This window comes from Loxodonta africana, chromosome 4 (assembly GCF_030014295.1).
Source record: "Loxodonta africana isolate mLoxAfr1 chromosome 4, mLoxAfr1.hap2, whole genome shotgun sequence".
Classification (NCBI taxonomy): domain Eukaryota; kingdom Metazoa; phylum Chordata; class Mammalia; order Proboscidea; family Elephantidae; genus Loxodonta; species Loxodonta africana.
This window is the reverse complement of record NC_087345.1, coordinates 82,424,887-82,446,614: the sequence shown is the minus strand read 5'-3', so window position 1 is coordinate 82,446,614 and position 21,728 is coordinate 82,424,887. Positions and strand designations below refer to the sequence as shown.

Sequence of the window (21,728 nt, the reverse complement as noted above, 5' to 3'; positions counted from 1 at the left end):
ATTTCAATGCAAACTGAATTCACAACCTCCAGGGTGCTTATCTTAAAGTTATAACACTGATTGAGAATTAATGAGATCCTAAAAATTGGGAGGGCACATACTGGTATATTCCTCTGAAGCTCCATATTCTGACCATCTCCCTTTGCCAGAAAAGCAGGCATTTATATCCTGCCTCAAGAGTTTATCTCCTTTTGCCTGAAAAAACTGCAATGACCCCTTTTGAGGTAGTTTTTTTTTTTGCAGGAGAATACTGGATTTGTGTAAGACTCATTCCCACTTTATCTTATTGCTTAGAGCCCCATAACCAGACTCATGTCCCAACATATTCCAGAGCACTGAGTACACAGGGCAACCTGGGAGGAGATACCATAATACTCCAACAGAATTTCCAAGATTTTGATAATTTATATCAACAGAAACTTGAGAAATATCTGTGTGAATAGATTATAAACTATTTCGATCAGGAAAGATGAAAATTAATAGTGGATTGGGCTGAATTTACTGATATGAATGCTATACCCAGGGAATCTGTATTTCAACGAGTTATCTCAAATGTGAGGGAGTGGCTCTACTTGGACCCAAATGTGCCCTACACTGAATGAAATTGAGATTCCAGAACTTCCTTGTTATGCTGTAGAGGAAAGCATCCATGGATTTGGGAGATTGGGATATCTGAGTGGATTTATTATGTAAAACCTACTTACCTACTCTCTAACTATAGTCCCAGGAGAGTCCGGAGGACATTCCCTTCAACAGCCTTTGAAAAACAACTTGTTAAAGGAGGCCCTGGCCTTTTGAAGTGCTCTTTGGCTATTCTATGAAGTCCAGGATAAAAATGGGAAATGATGCTATTAAAAGGGCTACCTGATTTCAGTGGGATAAAAGGGTCATGTAGTACAGGGGCCATGTAATAGTTAAACCTGAGAGATAGGTATATTTGGTTAATATAATGGGCAGCAAAGCCAAGGTGATAATCAGGAAGGTTTGACCCACAGAGACCTCTGATGTTGATCAAATAATCAGATATCCCTGGATTTAAATAGATGGACAGCCTACTAAAATGTTATCCTATTTGTGTAAGTTGAAAAGCTTTAGGTCTGATGGATTGAAGTCTGACTTGAATCATCCCAAACCGTCTTTAAACAATGCCTGAATTTTCTATTTATTAGTTAAATGGTCATAGGAATCAATCCATGATTCTAGAGGAATAGGTAGAAAGACAGAAGACAATATAGCAAGAGTAGGAGAAATGGGAATTTGAGCCACCTACTTGTTGTGCCTTAAAAACTATCTCAAAACAAGGCCAGAAAAGTCTGGCATGTAGGTATTGATCTATCAATTGCTTATTTTTTTTTTATACCTGCTAGTAAAGGCCACCAGAAAAATTGTGCTTTTAGCTGGCATGATCAGAAACATATCTTCACTATCTTACTTTGTTTTTATTGCTAGTTGCAGTTGAGTTGATTCTGACTCATGGTGTAAAGTAAAACTGGTCCATAGAGTTGTCAAAGCTACGAGCTTTTAGAAGCAGATCACCAGGTCTTTCTTTTGGGGTGCCTCCAGTTGGGTCTGAACCACCAAACTTTTGTCTAGTAGTTGAGTGTTTAACCATTTGTGCCATCCAGGAACTCCTACATTAGGGGTATATTAAGTCTCCAGACTTGTAGCCTGCAGGGACCTTGTTTCTCTATCCTATAGGACATCATTCTGTTCTAATACTTTGATGCTATAATGCTCTTTTGACCTGATAAGCAAGACATAGTGACTACCATAAAATTACAGGCATGTTAATGAGTTGAAAATAAAATCCTACCAAAATTTAAGGGCCTCCTCTCTCAATGAGATTTCTAGGGGTCCAGTGGTCTAGGATATGTCAAGATATTTCTTCCATGGTGCCAGGCAAATTGGTGTAGTGTGGCCAATGGGTCTCTTTTGATTTTGGAGGCAACATATGCCTTGCCTGAGTGTGGCATTCTCACCCATTTCCTGAATAACCCAAAGAGATGTCAGTTTTGAGTGCTGCCCAGAGCAGCAGAAGGGCTTTGCACCAGCTCCAGGTTGCCCTGCTGCTCTACCAATTAGACAGTATGTCTCTGCAGATCTTGTGTTGCTTGAAGTATCTTGTGATGTAGAGATGCTGTATGGATGCTTTGGTGGGGCCCTGTAGCTGAATCATAGTGTGAACCTTTAGGATTTTGGAACAAAGCTGTGCCATTATCTGCAGTTAATGATTCTTTTGAGAAACAGCTTCTTGTTTGCTACAGGGTCCTGACAGAAGCTAAATGGTTTACCATGAAACACCAAGTTACCATGCAACCTGACCTTATTAGTAATTACGTGTTTTTGACCCACTGAGCCATAAGGTTGGGTGTTCATACCGGTACTCCATCATCAAGAAACAGTGGTATATATGGGATTGGCCTTGTTTTGAGATTGTTCTTAAGGCACAAATAAGCTGCACACGTAAGGGGCTCAGATTCCCATTTCTCCCACTCCTGGTCATTGCCTTCTGTCTTTCAACCTGTACTCTTAGGATCATGGATTAATTCCTATGATAAGCTGACTAATTAATAGAAATTTCAGGCATTATTTAAAGATGGTTTTGGATGAAACACTGAAATTACCTGAGTGTAAGCAGCTATAGTGTTGGCACTGAAGGGATCCGGTGAAAGGAAATCTTTGAGCCATGTACTCGGTTGGCCATTTTGCCTGGAAGGAGAGATGGTCGGATGTATGCATCTATACTAATTCTTGGTTGGTGGCTAATTCATTGATTGTATATTGAGAGTTTTGGAAGAAAAAGAATTGATAACCGAGGGGACTAAGGTGAAGAGGTACGTGGTTTGACCTCTCAAACTTGACATAGAGTTGTGAATATATCTGCATCCCATGAAAATGCTTGCCAGAGAGGAAGTTCAGTAGAAAAAGAAATTGATAATTGTCAAGGCCAAAAGATTGAATTGTGTCCCCTCAAAATATCTGTCAATTTAGCTGGGCCATGAGTCCCAGTATTATGTGATTGTCCAGCATTTTATGTGATTTCCCTGTGTGTTGTAAATCCTATCACTATGAAGAAATGCGATGGATTAGTGGCAGTTATACTGATGACATATGCAAGATAACATAGTGTCTTAAGCCAATCTCTTTGAGACATAAACGAGAAAAGTGAGCAGAGAGACAGGGGGACCTCATACCACCAAGAAAGCAGCACCGGGAATAGGACAAGTCCTTTGGACCTGAGGTTCCTGCACTGAGATGCTCCCAGACCAAGGGAAGACTGATGACAAAGACCTTCCTCCAGAGCCAACAGAGAGCTAAAGCCTTCCCCTGGAGCTGGCACCCTGAATTCGGACTTCCAGCCTACTGGACTCTGAGAGAATAAACTTCTCTCTCTTAAAGTCAAATAATTATGGTATTTCTGTTATAGCAGCGCTAGATGACTAAGACAATAATCAAGGGGACCAGATTACTCATTTTGTGGGTAATTAGTTAGACTATTTCTCTTGCTACTCCTGTCTTCGCCCAAAGGGATTATGAAAAAAATACGCATAGTGGCAGGGATGGGGCCAGTGCTTGAAATGGGCTCGTTAGAATCTCTCTCTGATTCTCTTACTCTGTCCCTATCCAGACTTCCACTTCCCCAGATCCTCCCACCCTTTTTTAAGCTCTAATTCTTCAATAAGTATTTTCTAAATGAATTGATGAAAGCATGATTGAGTATAGTTGATGTTAATGACTTAGCCTCCATTTATCAGCAATAAACAAACTGAAAATGCATCTGTGGATTTTTCCCCCATATGAAACTTTTTAATGATTTATTAAACTGTGTTTCCAAACCCAAAACTTCTTGTTCATCAGGAAATATGAGAGTTGTTAGAGGATTTATTTGAAATAATATTCTGGTATAACCCAAAAATTGCTAGTATTTTTTTCTTTGTATTTCTAGAGCTTTGTCTATTGATCTTCAATTTAGAAAATGTCTATGGTGGTTTCTAGCACTCTTTAGTATGTTTCTTCTTCTTCTTTTTGCTGTGTTTGACCAAAAATTAATTTGAGCATGTTTAAAGGTCACTTCTCACCACCCATGGCCACAAATGCACACCCAAATTAGAGTAGAAAAGTGATTTCTGTTATTGCAGACACAATTTTAGAACATTGAGATTCTAAATGGGCTGGTTAGTGTCCCTTTTTCTGCTTCTCTTACCCTGTCCCTATCAGATTTCCACTTCTGCAGATCTTTCCACCTTTTTGTAAGCTCTCATTGTTCAATAAATATTTTAGTAGATAAATACTATAAATATTATCTACTCTATTACATTATGTTACTCTACTAAATTCTATTATTTACTCTAATAAATATCAGAGTACAAAGGTGATTTGAGTTGCTGCAGACAGCCAGTTTAGATCCCAAAGGGGAGTCTCAATGATCTAAATTGGCTGTCTGATGTAAAACAAATCACTTTTCTACTCTAATTTGGGTGTGCATTCATCAGGATGGTCAGGAATGAATTGTAAACATGCCCAAATTAAAGCAAGTGCAGTAAAAAACAAAACAAAACAGTATTTTATAATGACAAAATCATTTCATATACTAAATTCACTGGTATCTAGACCAGAGCGTTACAGGGCAGGCATTCCTTAGAAGTTTCTAATTAAGGGAGAGGAGTGGTGGCTGAATGTGTTTGGGAATGCTGAGGTAAAGTTGTTCTCTAGAGCTCTGGATTTGGACATGGTAATGAAGAAGGTTTTTTTTTTTTTTTTTTTTTCAAATTGGGAAAATATAATGGGTAAAAATTTGTACAGAGGATGCAAGTATGTAAAATGACTTTGGATAGGTGGTAGTTTTTGAGAGGCATCTCATTTCCCAGAATTTCAATGCAGGCTATAAAGCTTGTGTATTTCTCCCCTAGATAATTAATACTTATTAGAAGCAGAGAAAGGAATTCTTGAGATGGTTTGTGGAATTATTAGAATAAGAGATGCGGTTTAAGGAGACCAACAAGGACATTTTATAACGATACTAGTGTTGAGATGTCAGAGTTTAGATGGGAGTGGTGACAGAAGGGAAAGAAACAAGGAATAAATGCAGAGACAATTTTGATAGATTTAGAAGTCTGAGATAATTATATACAGGGCATTTATATGTCAGAAATTATTCAGAGAATCCCAAACTATTGCTCTTTTGGAGATACAAGTAGAAGTGTTTTGTCAGTATATTGCCCAACCCTGCCCATACTACATCCCCTTAGCTTAGTACATGAAAGGTATAATTTTTTTACAGCTGTTGGTAAAGTTAATGCTTATCAGTTAAAGATATTGTGAAAATCAGAACTAAGATGTGCACAACTCTCATCATCTTTGATGCCAAATAGATGTATATTGGGGTTCCATAGCTCTGTATTTTATCTCTTAGTAAGTTTTACTCCCCCTGAGTGATATGACACAGGGAAAGCAAAAAGAAGTTCAAGTTACTGTAGAAAACTGTATTGTCGATGTCCAGACTTGGTGGCTAACTTTCATGAAGCTACTACATTTGTAAGTTTGCTCCAAGGCATTCCTAGATGCAAGCACCATCACCTAACATGGAGACAAGAACTGGTTATTCGAATACCTAAATATACCTGACATTATCTGTCATCATCTTAAAGTCTTGCTACTCAAATTGTGGCCATCAGACTGGTTGCAACAGCATCACGTGGGAGCTTAACAAAAATGCAAAGTCTCAATTTCTACCTCGGGAAAACTGAATAAGAATCTGTATTTTAAGAAGGTTTTCAGGTGATTCTCACATAAAATATTTGAAGCACTGACCTAAAGTTTTTGTGAAATGTCTGTGGCACTGGGCTGGGACCATGAGGTGCTGGGTGCAGCAAATATTGAAATTCACAGGAATGGACCTTTCCTCCAGGGGTTCAAATTTGTGGTGCACGGATATGGCATATTAGAATAGTATTTAAATTATACAGATATATTAACATCTATCAGATTTGAGGAGAGAGATTGGGAAAGTTTGGGAGAAAAAGAATCTTTTTCCTTTGATTTATTCTGTTTCTTAAGGAAAAATATCCAGTCCTAGAACACTATCTTGGGAATGTGGGAGCTAACATTCTATTCCAATACTATGGTTTATTAACTTTAGTTTTGACTGTATGCATAATTGACACTAAAAAAACTATGTAGAGTTTGACGAGCTCTTTCACCTTGTTCTCAACCTTAATGTCCTTCATTGATAATGGAGGAAATGCCCTCATTCACCTGGGCTGTTAGGAGATCTACTCTGTACCACAGTCCAGACCTCTGAGCCCAGAGTTTGATATGTTAGACCGCAAATCCCAAGACTCTTGTGAGGATTTCAGAAATGATTATTCAAGCACTCAATGGATTATTTTTTCTTTTGGTGATGAAGACATTTCATTTGTCAAATGCACTGATATCTAGAAGATAGTTAAATAAGATCAACAACACTATTTGCTGTAAGTTACTTCCTTAAAAAGGCCAACAATATAAATTTAGGTCTTTATTGGCTTTTAGGCTTCTTCAATTATTCCTTTGCTTTCATTTTTCTGCTTTATGAATATTCTGAATTAAAAAGGAGATGTTTATGAAGGCCTTTCCTTGTTTTTTATCCTTTAAAGAAAAGCTTTGATTTCCACTTTAATAGAACAAAATAAGTGTGATGAAATATTTCCATTTTTATTCTTCTTTCTTGCTGACTATGGAGAAACCTAAAGCTTTGAGCTGTTTTACAGGGTCCCTGTAGCAGGATAGTTTGCATACAAAAAGTAAGGAATAAATTAATTAACTCACCCATTTTTCTTTGGCAGTGCACTCTAGACCAGGAAAGAATCCCGAGATAATTTTTGTCCTGAAAAAGAAATGAATGGGCAGAAATAGAACTCAAATTTTTGGTGCTGTCTTTTTTGTGTTTCAGCTGTAACGATGACGAGACCTCATGTGGACTTTGGAAATCTATTTTCCTGTCCGCTTATGACAATGAGTCATTATGAATGGTCTGTTTGAAATAAGACTGTAAAGCTTATGCCACTTTGGGGTTCTATGAGTAATTAAAAAAAACAGAGGCGGGGCCAAGATAGTGGACTAGGTAGACGCTACCTCAGATCCCTCTTGCAACAAAGACTCGGAAAAACAAGTGAATCGATCACATACATAACAATCTATGAACCCTGAACAAAAAACACAGATTTAGAGACGGAGCACGAACAAATACAGGGAAGCAGGGATTGTTTTCAGAGCCTGGAGCCAGCGTACCAGTCAGGTAACCTTCGGCACCTGATTAAGGGCAGAGCCCAGGGGAGCAGACGGCACAAACAAGGGGCCCAGCCCTAGCCCCAGAACTTACTCTGGGAGGGGGCCCAGCCAGTTCGCTCGGGCTGCGTGGGGACGCAGCCGGTGGGAGAAGTCCCCGGGAGGCAGTGACCAGTCTTGGAGTGGGGAGAGCAGCGTCCCAGCCGGGGAACTATCCCGCCGGGATTTTGACTGGGTGCAGGCACGGCATAAGCACGGAGAGCTGCTCCACTCCCCTGAACTAACCCCGGGAGGGGGCCCAGCCAGTTTGCATGGGTGGCGTGGCGACGCAGCTGGTGGGAGAAGTCCCCGGTAGGCAGCGACTGGTCTTGGAGCGGGGAGAGCAGCGTCCCAGCCAGGACACACGGTCAGGGCACAAGCACAGGGAGCTGCTCCACTCACCTGAACTAACCCCAGGAGGGGGCCCAGTCGGTTCACGGAGGCGGCACGGCGACACGGCTGGTGGGACGAGAAGTCCCCGGGAGGCAATGACTGATTTTGGAGTCGAGAGTGCACCGTCCCAGCAGGAGAACCTTGACATTGGGCGTGGGGCTGGCAGTGGAGGATCTGACCGTGACTTCAGCGGGCCAGACCCCCTGGGGGCAATCTCCACACAGCCAGCACACATAGGCGACACGCCCCGTGGGAATCTCAGATATAATAGTCATTCCAAGCAAGACAAGCAACTCTGGCTATATTCTGAGGTGGTACTCTCCTATCTCTCTGATCCCTCCCCCACCCTCCCCAGGTGGCTTCGTTAACATCCGAATTACCTGAGCCAGAGGGAGAACTCTGATAGGGATCTGACTGCATTTTTTTTTAGCAGATTTTCTGGAAAAACTAGTTTCCCCAGTGATGGCTCAGAGACAGCGGTCCATATCAAACCACATAAAGAAGCAGACCATGACAGCTTCTCCAACCCCCCAAACAAAAGAATCAAAATCTTTCCCAAATGAAGATACAATCCTGGAATTATCAGATACAGAATATAAAAAACTAATTTACAGAATGCTTCAAGACATCACAAACGAAATAAGGCAAACTGCAGAAAAAGCCAAGGAACACACTGATAAAACTGTTGAAGAACTCAAAAAGATTATTCAAGAACATAGTGGAAAAATTAACAAGTTGCAAGAATCCATAGAGAGACAGCATGTAGAAATCCAAAAGATTAACAATAAAATTACAGAATTAGACAATGCAATAGGAAGTCAGAGGAGCAGACTCGAGCAATTAGAATGCAGACTGGGAAATCTGGAGGACCAGGGAATCAATACCAACATAGCTGAAAAAAAATCAGATAAAAGAATTTAAAAAAATGAAGAAACCCTAAGAATCATGTGGGACTCTATCAAGAAGGATAACTTGCATGTGATTGTAGTCCCAGAACAGGGAGGGGGGACAGAAAACACAGAGAAAATAGTTGAAGAATTCCTGACACAAAACATCCCTGACATCATGAAAGACAAAAGGATATCTATCCGAGATGCTCATCGAACCCCATTTAAGATTGATCCAAAAAGAAAAACACCAAGACATATTATCATCAAACTCACCAAAACCAAAGATAAACAGAAAATTTTAAAAGCAGCCAGGGAGAAAAGAAAGGTTTCTTTCAAGGGAGAATCAATAAGAATAAGTTCAGACTACTCAGCAGAAACCATGCAGGCAAGAAGGCAATGGGATGACATATACAGAGCACTGAAGGAGAAAAACTGCCAGCCAAGGATCATATATCCAGCAAAACTCTCTCTCAAATATGAAGGTGAAATTAAAACACTTACAAATAAACACAAGCTTAGAGAATTTGCAAAAACCAAACCAAAGCTACAAGAAATACTAAAGGATATTGTTTGGTCAGAAAACCAATAATATCAGATACCAGCACAACACAAGGTCACAAAACAGAACATGCTGATATCAACTCAAGTAGGGAAATCACAAAAACAAACAAATTAAGATTAATTTAAAAAAAATACACATAACAGGGAATCATGGAAGTCAATAGGTAAAAGATCACAATAATCAAAAAGAGGGACTAAATACAGGAGGCATTGAACTGCCAGATGGAGAGTGATACAAGGCGATATAGAACAATACAAGTTAGGTTTTTACTTAAAAAAATAGGGGTAAATAATAAGGTAACCACAAAAAGGTATAACAACTCCATAACTCAAGATAAAAGCCAAGAAAAACGTAACGACTCAACTAACATAAAGTCAAACACTATGAAAATGAGGATCTCACAATTTACTAAGAAAAACACCTCAGCACAAAAAAGTATGTGGAAAAATGAAATTGTCAACAACACACATAAAAAGGCATCAAAATGACAGCACTAAAAACTTATTTATCTATAATTACGCTGAATGTAAATGGACTAAATGCACCAATAAAGAGACAGAGAGTCACGGACTGGATAAAGAAACACGATCCATCTATATGCTGCCTACAAGAGACACACCTTAGACTTAGAGACACAAACAAACTAAAACTCAAAGGATGGAAAAAAATATATCAAGCAAACAATAAGCAAAAAAGAAGAGGAGTAGCAATATTAATTTCTGACAAAATAGACTTTAGACTTAAATCTGCCACAAAGGATAAAGAAGGACACTATATAATGATAAAAGGGACAATTGATCAGGAAGACATAACCATATTAAATATTTACGCACCTAATGACAGGGCTGCAAGATACATAAATCAAATTTTAACAGAACTGAAAAGTGAGATAGACACCTCCACATGTATAGTAGGAGACCTCAACACACCACTTTCGGAGAAGGACAGGACATCCAGTAAGAAGCTCAATAGAGACACGGAAGACCTACTTACAACAATCAACCAACTTGACCTCATTGACTTATACAGAACTCTCCACCCAACTGCTGCAAAGTATACTTTTTTTTCTAGCGCATATGGAACATTCTCTAGAATAGACGACGTATTAGGTCATAAAACAAACCTTTGCAGAGTCCAAAACATCGAAATATTACAAAGTATCTTCTCAGACCACAGGCCATAAAAGTGGAAATCAATAACAGAAAAACTAGGGAAAAGAAATCAAATACTTGGAAAATGAACAATACTCTCCTGAAAAAAGACTGGGTTATAGGAGACATCAAGGAGGGAATAAGGAAATTCATAGAATGCAACGAGAATGAAAATACTTCCTATCAAAACCTCTGGGACACAGCAAAAGCAGTGCTCACAGGCCAATTTGTATCGATAAATGCACACATACAAAAAGAAGAAAGAGCCAAAATCAGAGAACTGTCCCTACAACTTAAACAAATAGAAAGTGAGCAACAAAAGAATCCATCAGGCACCAGAAGAAAACAAATAATAAAAATTAGAGCTGAACTAAACGAACTAGAGAACAGAAAAACAATTGAAAGAATTAACAAAGCCAAAAGCTGGTTCTTTGAAAAAATTAACAAAATTGATAAACCATTGGCTAGACTGACTAAAGAAATACAGGAAAGGAAACAAATAACCCGAATAAGAAAAGAGAAGGGCCACATCACAACAGAACCAAATGAAATTAAAAGAATCATTTCAGATTATTACGAAAAATTGTACTCTAACAAAATTGAAAACCTAGAAGAAATGGATGAATTTCTGGAAAAACACTACCTACCTAAACTAACACATTCAGAAGTAGAACAACTAAATAGACCCATAACAAAAAAAGAGATTGAAACGGTAATCAAAAAACTCCCAACAAAAAAAAGCCCTAGCCCGGACAGCTTCCTGCAGAGTTCTACCAAACTTTCAGAGAAGAGTTAACACCACTACTACTGAAGGTATTTCAAAGCATAGAAAATGACGGAATACTACCCAACTCATTCTATGAAGCCACCATCTCCCTGATACCAAAACCAGGTAAAGACATTACAAAAAAAGAAAATTATAGATCTATATCCCTCATGAACATGGATGCAAAAATCCTCAACAAAATTTTAGCCAATAAAATCCAACAACACATCAAAAAAATAATTCACCATGATCAAGTGGGATTTATACCAGGTATGCAAGGCTGGTTTAGTAACAGAAAAACCATTAATGTAATCTATCACATAAATAAAACAAAAGACAAAAACTACATGATCTTATCAATTGATGCAGAAAAGGCATTTGACAAAGTCCAACACCCATTTATGATAAAAACTCTTACCAAAATAGGAATTGAAGGAAAATTCCTCAACATAATAAAGGTCATCTATGCAAAGCCAACAGCCAATATCACTCTAAATGGAGAGAACCTGAAAGCATTTCCCTTGAGAACGGGAACCAGACAAGGATGCCCTTTATCACCACTCTTATTCAACATCGTGCTTGAAGTCCTAGCCAGGGCAATTAGGCTAGACAAAGAAATAAAGGGTATCCGGATTGGCAAGGAGGAAGTAAAGTTATCACTATTTGCAGATGACATGATCTTATACACAGAAAACCCTAAGGAATCCTCCAGAAAACTACTGAAACTAATAGAAGAGTTTGGCAGAGTCTCAGGTTATAAAATAAACATACAAAAATCACTTGGATTCCTCTACATCAACAAAAATAACACCGAAGAGGAAATCACCAAATCAATTCCATTCACAGTAGCCCCCAAGAAGATAAAATACTTAGGAATCAATCTTACCAAGAATGTAAAAGACCTATACAAAGAAAACTACAAAGTACTACTACAAGAAATTCAAAAGGACATACTTAAGTGGAAAAACATACCTTGCTCATGGATAGGAAGACTTAACATAGTAAAAATGTCTATTCTACCAAAAGCCATCTATACATTTAACGCACTTCCGATCCAAATTCCAATGTCATATTTTAAGGGGATAGAGAAACAAATCACCAATTTCATATGGAAGGAAAAGAAGCCCCAGATAAGCAAAGCATTACTGAATAAGAAGAAGAAAGTGGGAGGCCTCACTCTACCTGATTTCAGAACCTATTATACAGCCACAGTAGTCAATACAGCCTGGTACTGGTACAACAACAGGCACATAGACCAATGGAACAGAATTCAGAATCCAGATATAAATCCATCCACATATGAGCAGCTGATATTTGACAAAGGCCCAGTGTCAGTTAATTGGGGAAAAGATAGTCTTTTCAACAAATGGTGCAGGCATAACTGGATATCCATTTGCAAAAAAATGAAACAGGACCCATACCTCACACCATCCACAAAAACTAACTCCAAGTGGATCAGAGACCTAAACATAAAGACTAAAACGATAAAGATCATGGAAGAAAAAAATAGGGACAACCCTAGGAGCCCTAATACAAGGCATAAACAGAATACAAAACATTACCAAAAATAATGAAGAGAAACCCGGTAACTGGGAGCTCCTAAAAATCAAACACCTGTGCTCATCTAAAGACTTCACCAAAAGAGTAAAAAGACCACCTACAGACTGGGAAAGACTTTTCAGCTATGACATCTCCGACCAGAGCCTGATCTCTAAAATCTACATGATCCTGTCAAGACTCAACCACAAAAAGACAAACAACCCAATCAAGAAGTGGGCAAAGGATATGAACACACATTTCACTAAAGAAGATATTCAGGCAGCTAACAGATACATGAGAAAATGCTCTCGATCATTAGCCATTAGAGAAATGCAAAACTAGGATGAGATTCCATCTCACACCAACAAGGCTGGCATTAATCCAAAAAACACAAAATGATAAATGTTGGAGAGGCTGTGGAGAAATTGGAACTCTTATACACTGCTGGTGGGAATGTAAAATGGTACAACCACTTTGGAAATCTATCTGGCGTTATCTTAAACAGTTAGAAATAGAACTACCATACAACCCAGAAATCCCACTCCTCGGAATATACCCTAAAGATACAAGAGCCTTCACACAAACAGATATATGCACACCCATGTTTATTGCAGCACTGTTTACAATACCAAAAAGCTGGAAGCAACCAAGGTGTCCATCAACGGATGAATGGGTAAATAAATTGTGGTATATTCACGCAATGGAATACTATGCATCGATAAAGAACAGTGACGAATCTGTGAAACATTTCATAACATGGAGGAACCTGGAAGGCATTACGCTGAGTGAAATTAGTCAGAGGCAAAAGGACAAATATTGTATAAGACCACTATTATAAGATCTTGAGAAATAGTAAAAACTGAGAAGAACACATACTTTTGTGGTTATGGGGGGGGAGGGAGGGAGGAAGGGAGAGGTTTTTTTATTGATTAATCAGTAGATAAGAACTGCTTTAGGTGAAGGGAAAGACAACACTCAATACATGGAAGGTCAGCTCAATTGGACTGGACAAAAAGCAAAGAAGTTTCTGGGATAAAATGAATGCTTCAAAGGTCAGCGGAGCAAGGGCGGGGGTCTGGGGACCATGGCTTGAGGGGACTTCTAAGTCGGTTGGAAAATAATTCTATTATGAAAACATTCTGCATCCCACTTTGAAAGGTGGCGTCTGGGGTCTTAAATGCTAACAAGCGGCCATCTAAGATGCATCAATTGGTCTCAACCCACCTGGAGCAAAGGAAAATGAAGAACACCAAGGTCACAGGACAACTAAGAGCCCAAGAGACAGAAAGGGCCACATGAACCAGAGACCTACATCATCCTGAGACCAGAAGAACTAGTTGGTGCCCGGCCACAATCGATGACTGCCCTGACAGGGAGCACAACAGAGAACTCCTGAGGGAGCAGGAGATCAGTGGGATGCAGACCCCAAATTCTCACAAAAAGACCATACTTAATGGTCTGACTGACACTAGAGGAATCCCGGCGGCCATGGTCCCCAGACCTTCTGTTGGCCCAGGACAGGAACCATCCCCGAAGACAACTCATCAGACATGAAAGGGACTGGTCAGTGGGTAGGAGAGAGATGCTGATGAAGAGTGAGCCAATTATTTCAGGTGGACACTTGAGATTGTGTTGGCATCTCTTGTCTGGAGGGGGGATGGGAAGATAGAGAGAGAGGCAAGCTGGCAAAATTGTCACAAAAGGAGAGACTGAAAGGGCTGACTCAATAGGGGGAGAGCAAGTAGGAGTACGGAGTAAGATGTATGTAAACTTATACGTGACAGACTGATTGGATTTGTAAACGTTCACTTGAAGCTTAATAAGAGTTAATAAAAAAAAAAAAAAACTTTAGTGGTTAATGAAACTGTAGTTTAGATTTGAATTAGAACACACAGTGAAAGAAGAAACAATTATATGTAAATATTATTGAAAACTTAAAATCTTCTAATGCTCTGAAAGAAATGCAATCTTTTTTAATGAGTCCTTGAAGGCTTGTTTGACTTGCTTGTTTCGTAGAGTGTAAATGAAAAGGTTCATCAAAGGGATAAATGAGGTGTTGAGCAGTGATACCACCTTATTAAGGGCCACTCCTTCCTTTGCTGGTTTGATATAGATGAAGATGCAACTTCCATAGGTGAGGGAAACTACAATCACATGGGAAGAACAAGTAGAGAAAGCCTTTTTTCTTTGCTGAGCAGAGGGCAGTCCTAAGATGGTCTTGATGATGTATGTATAGGATACAATTACACACACTAGTGTGAATATGAGGGTTAGCACAGCCATGGTTAAAACAATTTGTTCTACAAATTGCGTGTCTGAGCAAACAATCTTCAGAAGAGGGGATGCATCACAGCCAAAATGGTCAATGAGATTGGAGTTACACAAATCTAGCTGAACTCCCAGGCTAAGCGGTGGGAGTATGACAAGTAACCCAGTCAGCCAACAGCCAAGGACAAATATGGTGCACACCCTGTCATTCATGATGGTGGTGTAGTGCAGAGGCTTGCAGATGGCCACGTAGCGGTCATAGGACATGGCAGTTAGAAGAAAGAATTCTGCTGCCCCAACGAGGATGACAAAAAATAATTGGACTACACAAGCATTGTAGGTGACACTTTTGTCCCCAGTTGTCATGCTGTACAGGAATCTGGGAACACAGACAGTTGTAAATATTATTTCTAAGATGGAGAAATTGCGAAGGAAAAAGTACGTGGGTGTTTTGAGGTGAACGTCCACCAGTGTGAGGAGGATAATGATTAGATTTCCAGCAACGGTGAAAATGTAGGTAAGAAACAGAAATACTGTTAGAAAAACTTGTAGTTGTGGGTCATCTGTTAGTCCTAGCAGGATGAATTTTGTTATTGCAGAACGATTTCTCATCAGTGATCTTAGTTATATAATGAGCCTGTGTCTTAAATCACAAGCTTTGAATCTGAGGAATAGACTATAAAAACAATATTTCAATATGCTAAATGTAGAAAATGCAATCAAGACAGTAAAAGCACGTTTTTTTCCTTTTACTTGATCATCAGCAATGTTGATGTAGAAGTGGCTGCACCCTGCTTCATTTCCCTGGACTCTGCTTTACCCAGGGCTTCAGAATGAGGTTCAGGAAAAATATCCATCTGATTTCCAGTAGGATCTCACAGTCCACTGAGAGGTAGGCAGGCATCATGGTATCCCCAGTGGGGGCTGCATAAATATTGGCTAAATGGAAAAAAAATGATCTGTGTAAAAATTTCATTTCCCCATTTGTCAGGGCAGTGCATCAAGTTGTTCTCATACACTATGGTAATGTGTTCCCACCAGTGGCTTATCTGTACTATTTTTCATGCTTTGCAACCCTTGTTCTCTTCAAATAAGGCCTGCTTAACTTCACCGTTTGGCTGAACTGTGGTAGTGTCCCAGGATTGTCATGAAATCCCGAGTCACATACTCCTAAAGAATTTCTTCTTCATGCTTCCTTCATGACAGCGTGCTGAAATATTCCACTCTGTTTTCTCCTATGCCTCTGCTTTGCCTCCTTTTCTGAATTTGCATTGTGTATAGGCTTCCTGATAAGAGATTTGTTGGAACTTAAAGGATTTAAGCAATAAGGTGATCTCCATGTGATGCCTAATATCCCACCCATCCCATACCATGCCTTCCCAACAAATAGGATGTTCTATGGTCTTTCCTAGAAAACACAGTCCTGTCTTAGACTTCGATAATCCTCACCGGGGACTTGCATTTTATGCATAGCTATTTATGTACACAGTGCCTTCTGAGTCTGCCATCTATACCCAAGATGGAAAGAGGTGGTAGAATCCACTTGGGAAAAAAGCTGACCTCTTTGCCGTGATTCCTGTCTTCAAAGGCTCACCTTGCCCTTGGGCATGTAACTAATCATGGTTGCCCCCATTACGTTACACATTTCTGCCCTTCAGCACTCTGGTCCAAGAATGCACTCTGACTCTGTGTTTAGTCCCCCAAAGAACAATTATCACCAGGCATTAATATTTAACAAGGATTATGTATGACATAAGGCTCCTGAGTGATGCATACGAAGCCAACTGAATGGAGCCATCTACTCTGTAACACATGGGGTTGCCATTGAATTGACTTGATGGCTATGAACTTTTTCTTTCTTTTTTTGTGTATGATGTGGAGAATATAATTTTACAATTAGGTATGGATATTCTTAAACCCAACCAAACCACTTGCCCTGGAGTTGATTCTGACTTGTGGTGACCCCATGTGTGTTAGAATGACACTGTGCTTCACAGGGCTTTCAGTGGCGGTTTTTGGAAAGTAGATAGCCAGGACTTTCTTTGAAGGTGCTTCTAGGTGGACTAAAACACAAGGTTTTCAATGAGCAGTTGAGTGCATTAGCCATTTGCCCCAGTCAGGGGCTCCATAGATATTCTTAAAAGCCAACATATCACCTTACGAGTTTTCCCAAAAGACTGCTTCCTTCTGAGGATTGTGAAAAAGAAGCCATCTTTTCTCCACCTCCCAGGAAGCTCTCGAGTAATTTTTTCATTCCTTGTATTTACCTATTCACTCACCCATTCCAGTAATGGAGGCAATATCACACCTCTAAGAAGTGTCAGGGCTGAGTTTTATCCCAGGTCAAACTAGATCCACAGCTATGGCATTTCCAGGAAAGCTCTAATTTTAGAATTTTAGCCAATTTCTCACTCTAAGCTATTTCTAACAATCGTTAATTAATTAAAATGTTGTCTTTTCAAATGTTTCTTATCCACTCAGAATATCACCAGGGTATCTGGGATTCTTCAATAAATCCCCCCTTGAGACACTATTTTGTAATATGTATGGTTTTTATATGACATTTGAAGATATTACCACCCAAAATACCATAAGTTTTTTTTTTTTCTGAGTTTAGGGAAGGCATAATTTTGTTTATTATTTCTATTGAGGGGAGCTGCCCCAGTGTGACAGAGTTAAAGACATCTTTGTAGGAAAAGGCTGGTGACTGAGGCTAATGGGATAAACAGTTTGCCTGAGTGTTGGCAACCTTTAAGTAATGCACGTTCACACAGAGATTGCTCTACTAAACTAGGAAGTGGTGCTTTCCCAGGAACCACACATTTTCCCAGTTAGTGCCCCTGATGTTCTTCTCTTCCTCTTTCCTTGCCTGTATAATGCAGTGCCTTCATGATGGCCTCCAGTGACCTCCCAATAATCACTGGGTGGCATCCCTTTCTCTTAAATCATTCTGTCTCCCTTACAAATCTTAAAAAAATAAAATCTTTGAGGTGGGGCCAAGATAGTGGAGTAGTCAGATGCTTCTGGTGATCCCTCTTACAAAAAAGACCCCCCAAAACAAGTGAAACATATGTATATATGACAAGTTAGGAGCCCTGGACATCAAAGTCAAAGTTAGGAAACCAGGCTGAGTGGCAGGGGCAGGGAAAGACGGTTCAGAAGCAGCGAGGAGTTGGGGGACCTGACTCAGCAGGAATCAGCACCCCTCAGGCACGATCCCGTTGAGCGACCGCCCCGGGGCTGGATGTAGCATTGGGGATGCAGTTTCATCAGGGAGAGAGAGTGAGCCACACAGTCTGCTCACGCCTCCAGAACCAGAGAAGAACAGTGCTCTTGGCAAAAGCTAAGTACTTGTGTCTATTTTACTGCACCCCCCCAGCACCCCAGCCAGCTTCAGTGGCTGTTGATTTCCCTGGGCCGGAGATAAGCCCTACTGCACACCCTGAGCCATTCTCCTGGCCTTGGGGAAGGAATAAATTAACATCTGGGGAAAAAGATAATCTGCCACCTCCACTAAGCTGGGGGGCTCAGGGCAGAAGTGGCTCCTGTCCAGGCACAAATGGTCTGCAGGCTTTGAATGCCTTTAACCCTGCATGGATCTGTGTGGGCCCATTTCAGGAGATCAGGCCCTTGTGACTGCAATGGTATATATGCTTGAGATCTGCCTTCACCTGTTTCAGCTGTGTGGTGGTGACGTGGGTTTTTGATGTTTGATACCACTTTGCCTATTAAACAAGGTCCTCAGCTTCCCACATCAGGAGGCTTAGAACTGGTCTCTCCACAGACGTCACCTAGCCACCCACAACAGGGGTCCAAGGATAAGTGGTGCCTCCCAGTCTTTACAATCATAAGCACTGGGTGCCCATGGTTTGGCTGCAGAACCCACCCACCTGTGCACTCTGGGGAACAGGGACACACTTTCCTCACAGACAATCAGGGGGACAGTTGTCAGCCCCTTGCCTTGTTCAGATTGTGACCCTCTGCTGCAACTGGATACCTGTGCATACAGCAATCACCCTTGCCCCTCTAAGACTGTAGGACAGAGCCTCTACCACACTCTTGATGAACGACCTGGATACCTGAGCTGAATCCATACAAGAAAAAAGAATGGACTCCTAGGCTCATTTATCTGGTAACAGCTCTAGCCATCTGGTGATAGGATGTTAGAGCTTCAAAGGTCGAAATGATTAAACTAGCTCACTCAAGCAGCCTCTTTAGGCATATCAAAACAAAACAAAGCAAGAAGCTAGGCTACAGTAAGCAAACATAAAATAAATTAATACAATAACTTATAGATGGCTTGGAGACAACAGTCAATATCAAATTCACATGAAGAAGCAGCATATGATCGCTTCAACAAGCTCTCAAAACAAAGAATCAAGGAATCTTCTGGATGAAGATATATTCCTAGAATTACAAGGTGTAGAACACAAAAGATTAATATACAGAACTCTTCAAGAGATCAAGAAGGAGATCATGCAAAACACAAATCAAGCCAAGGAACACACAGATAAAATGGTTGAAGATCTTTAAAAAGGTTATTCAAGAACATAATGAAAATTTAATAGGCTACAAGAGTCCATAGAAAGATAGCAATCAGAAATTCAGAAGATTAACAATAAAATTTCAGAATTAGACAACTCAGTAGAAAGACAGAGGAGCAGGATTGAGGAAATGGAAGTGAGAATTAGTAAGACTGATGATAAAACACTTGTCTGCAATACATTCCAAGAAAAATCAGATAAAAGAATTGAAAAAAATGAAGAAACCCTAAGAATCATGTGGGACCCTATCAAGAGAAATAACCTAGGAGTGATTGGAGTGCCAGAACAGAGAGGGATAACATTAAAGACAGAGAGAATTGTTGAAGATTTGTTAGCAGAAAACTTCCCTGATATTGTGAAAGATGAGAAGATATCTATCCAAGAGGCTCATCGAATCCTGCAGATATATGCATACCCATGTTCATTGCAGGACTGTTTACAGTAGCAAAAAGATGGAAGCAACCAAGGTGCCCATAAATGGAGGAATGGGTAAATAAATTAGGGTATATTCACACAATGGAATACCACACATTGGTAAAGAACAATGACAAATGTGTGAAACATTTCATAACATGGAGGAACCTGGAAGGCATTATGCTGAGTGAAACCAGTCAGTTGCAAAAGGACAAATATTGTATGAGACTACAATTATAAGAACTCAAGAAATACTTTACACACAAAAGAAAATGTTCTTTGATGGTTACAAGAGTGGGGAGGGAGGGAGGGAGGGAGGGAGGGAGGGAGGGGTATTCACTAATTAGATAGTGGACAAGAAGTATTTTAGGTGAAGGGAAAGACAATACAGAACTGGACTAAAACAAAAGCAAAGGAATTTCCTGAGTAAACTGAATGCTTCAAAGGCCAGAGTAGCAGGGGCGGAGGTCTGGGGACCATGGTTTCAGAGGACATCTAGGTCAACTGGTATAGTAAAATCTATTAAGTAGGCATTCTTCATCCAGCTTTGGTGACTGGTGTCTGAGGTATTAAACACCAGCAAGTGGTCATCGAAGATGCATCAATTTGGCCTCAACTCATCTGGAGCAAAGGAGAATGAAGAACACCAAAGATACAAGGTAATTATGAGCCCAAGAGACAGAAAGGGCCACATAAATCAGAGACTCCATCAGCCGGAGATCAGAAGAACTAGATGGTGCTAAGCTACAACCAATCACTGCCCTGACAGGGAGCACAACAGAGAATCCCAGATGGAGCAGGAGAGCAGTGGGATGTAGACCTCAAATTCTCATAAACAGAGCAGACTTAATGGTCTGACTGAGACTAGAAGGGCTCTGGAGTTCATGGTCCCCAGACCGTCTGTTATCCCAAGAATGGAACCTTTCCCAAAACCAACTCTTCAGACAGGGATTGGACTGGAATATAAGACAGAAAATGTTACTGGTGGGGAGTGAGCTTCTTGGCTCAAGTAGACACATGAGACTATGTGGGCAGCTCCTGTCTGGAGGGAAAATGAGGAGGCAGGGGGGACAGAAGCTGGCTGAATGGACATGGGAACAGAGGGTGGAGAGGAGTGTACCGTCTCATTACGGGGCGAACAACTAGGGGTATATAGCAAAGTGTATATACATTTTTGTATGAGAGACTGACTTGATTTGTAAACTTTCACTTAAAGCATGACTAAAAAAAAAACTCAAGTCCTCCATTTTGAGGAAACAGCTAGAATAAAATTTGTGAATTTCACAGGATTGTTTGAATGAGTGCTTTAAGAGGGAAACTATTAGTGCAAAGAAATTATATTAAAAACTGGAGTTTTAGAGTATGTGGCATAAGCGTTTTACTTCCCGCTATCAACAACAGATTTTTTTTATCAACAACAGACAGTTTTAAATTATGGAAAGCTACTATTCATCATTTTTTTTGGTTCAAGGAGAAGAACATTACTTTCATCCCCCATAATAAAATTAGTACATATTCATTTACTACATATATTTAGAAACAACAGAAAAACATAGTAAAGGAAAATCTATAATCACATCACCAGGAGTCCACCACAACTCAGAAACACAATTTGACTTACTCTTCATTTCTCTATCATATAAACAAGAAAATTGTAAAACTTATAGTTCTAATATTAAACATTTAGGTTGCTTCCATTTGTTACATAATAATTTTTTCATAACGGCCCTAGTATATAAATCTTTTTCATCTGTCTGATTAATTCTGCCTTTGAGACCTAGTCAAAAAGAAAATATTGAGTTAAAGCACTTTTGATTCTTATTGTCAAACTAATCAATTAGGAAATGCGTACCAGTGTATACTTCCAACATTAGTATCTGATAATCTTGTTTCCCT

The 21,728-nt window shown here is 39.9% G+C and overlaps 1 protein-coding gene across 1 annotated transcript; it reads right to left on the bottom strand.

The window, feature by feature from the left end:
- Positions 1 to 14,186: 14,186 nt before the first annotated feature.
- Positions 14,187 to 15,490, bottom strand: LOC100674689 (olfactory receptor 6C2-like). The gene has a single exon (XM_010597750.3). The coding sequence runs from the start codon at positions 15,484 to 15,486 to the stop codon at positions 14,551 to 14,553; it is 936 nt and encodes a 311-aa protein (XP_010596052.2). The 5' UTR covers positions 15,487 to 15,490; the 3' UTR covers positions 14,187 to 14,550.
- Between the last annotated feature and the right edge of the window lie 6,238 nt (positions 15,491 to 21,728).

Bases quoted from the DNA above. Each gene is read 5' to 3' on its own strand.
- LOC100674689 (XM_010597750.3), bottom strand. From the start codon at position 15,486: ATGAGAAATCGTTCTGCAATAACAAAATTCATCCTGCTAGGACTAACA.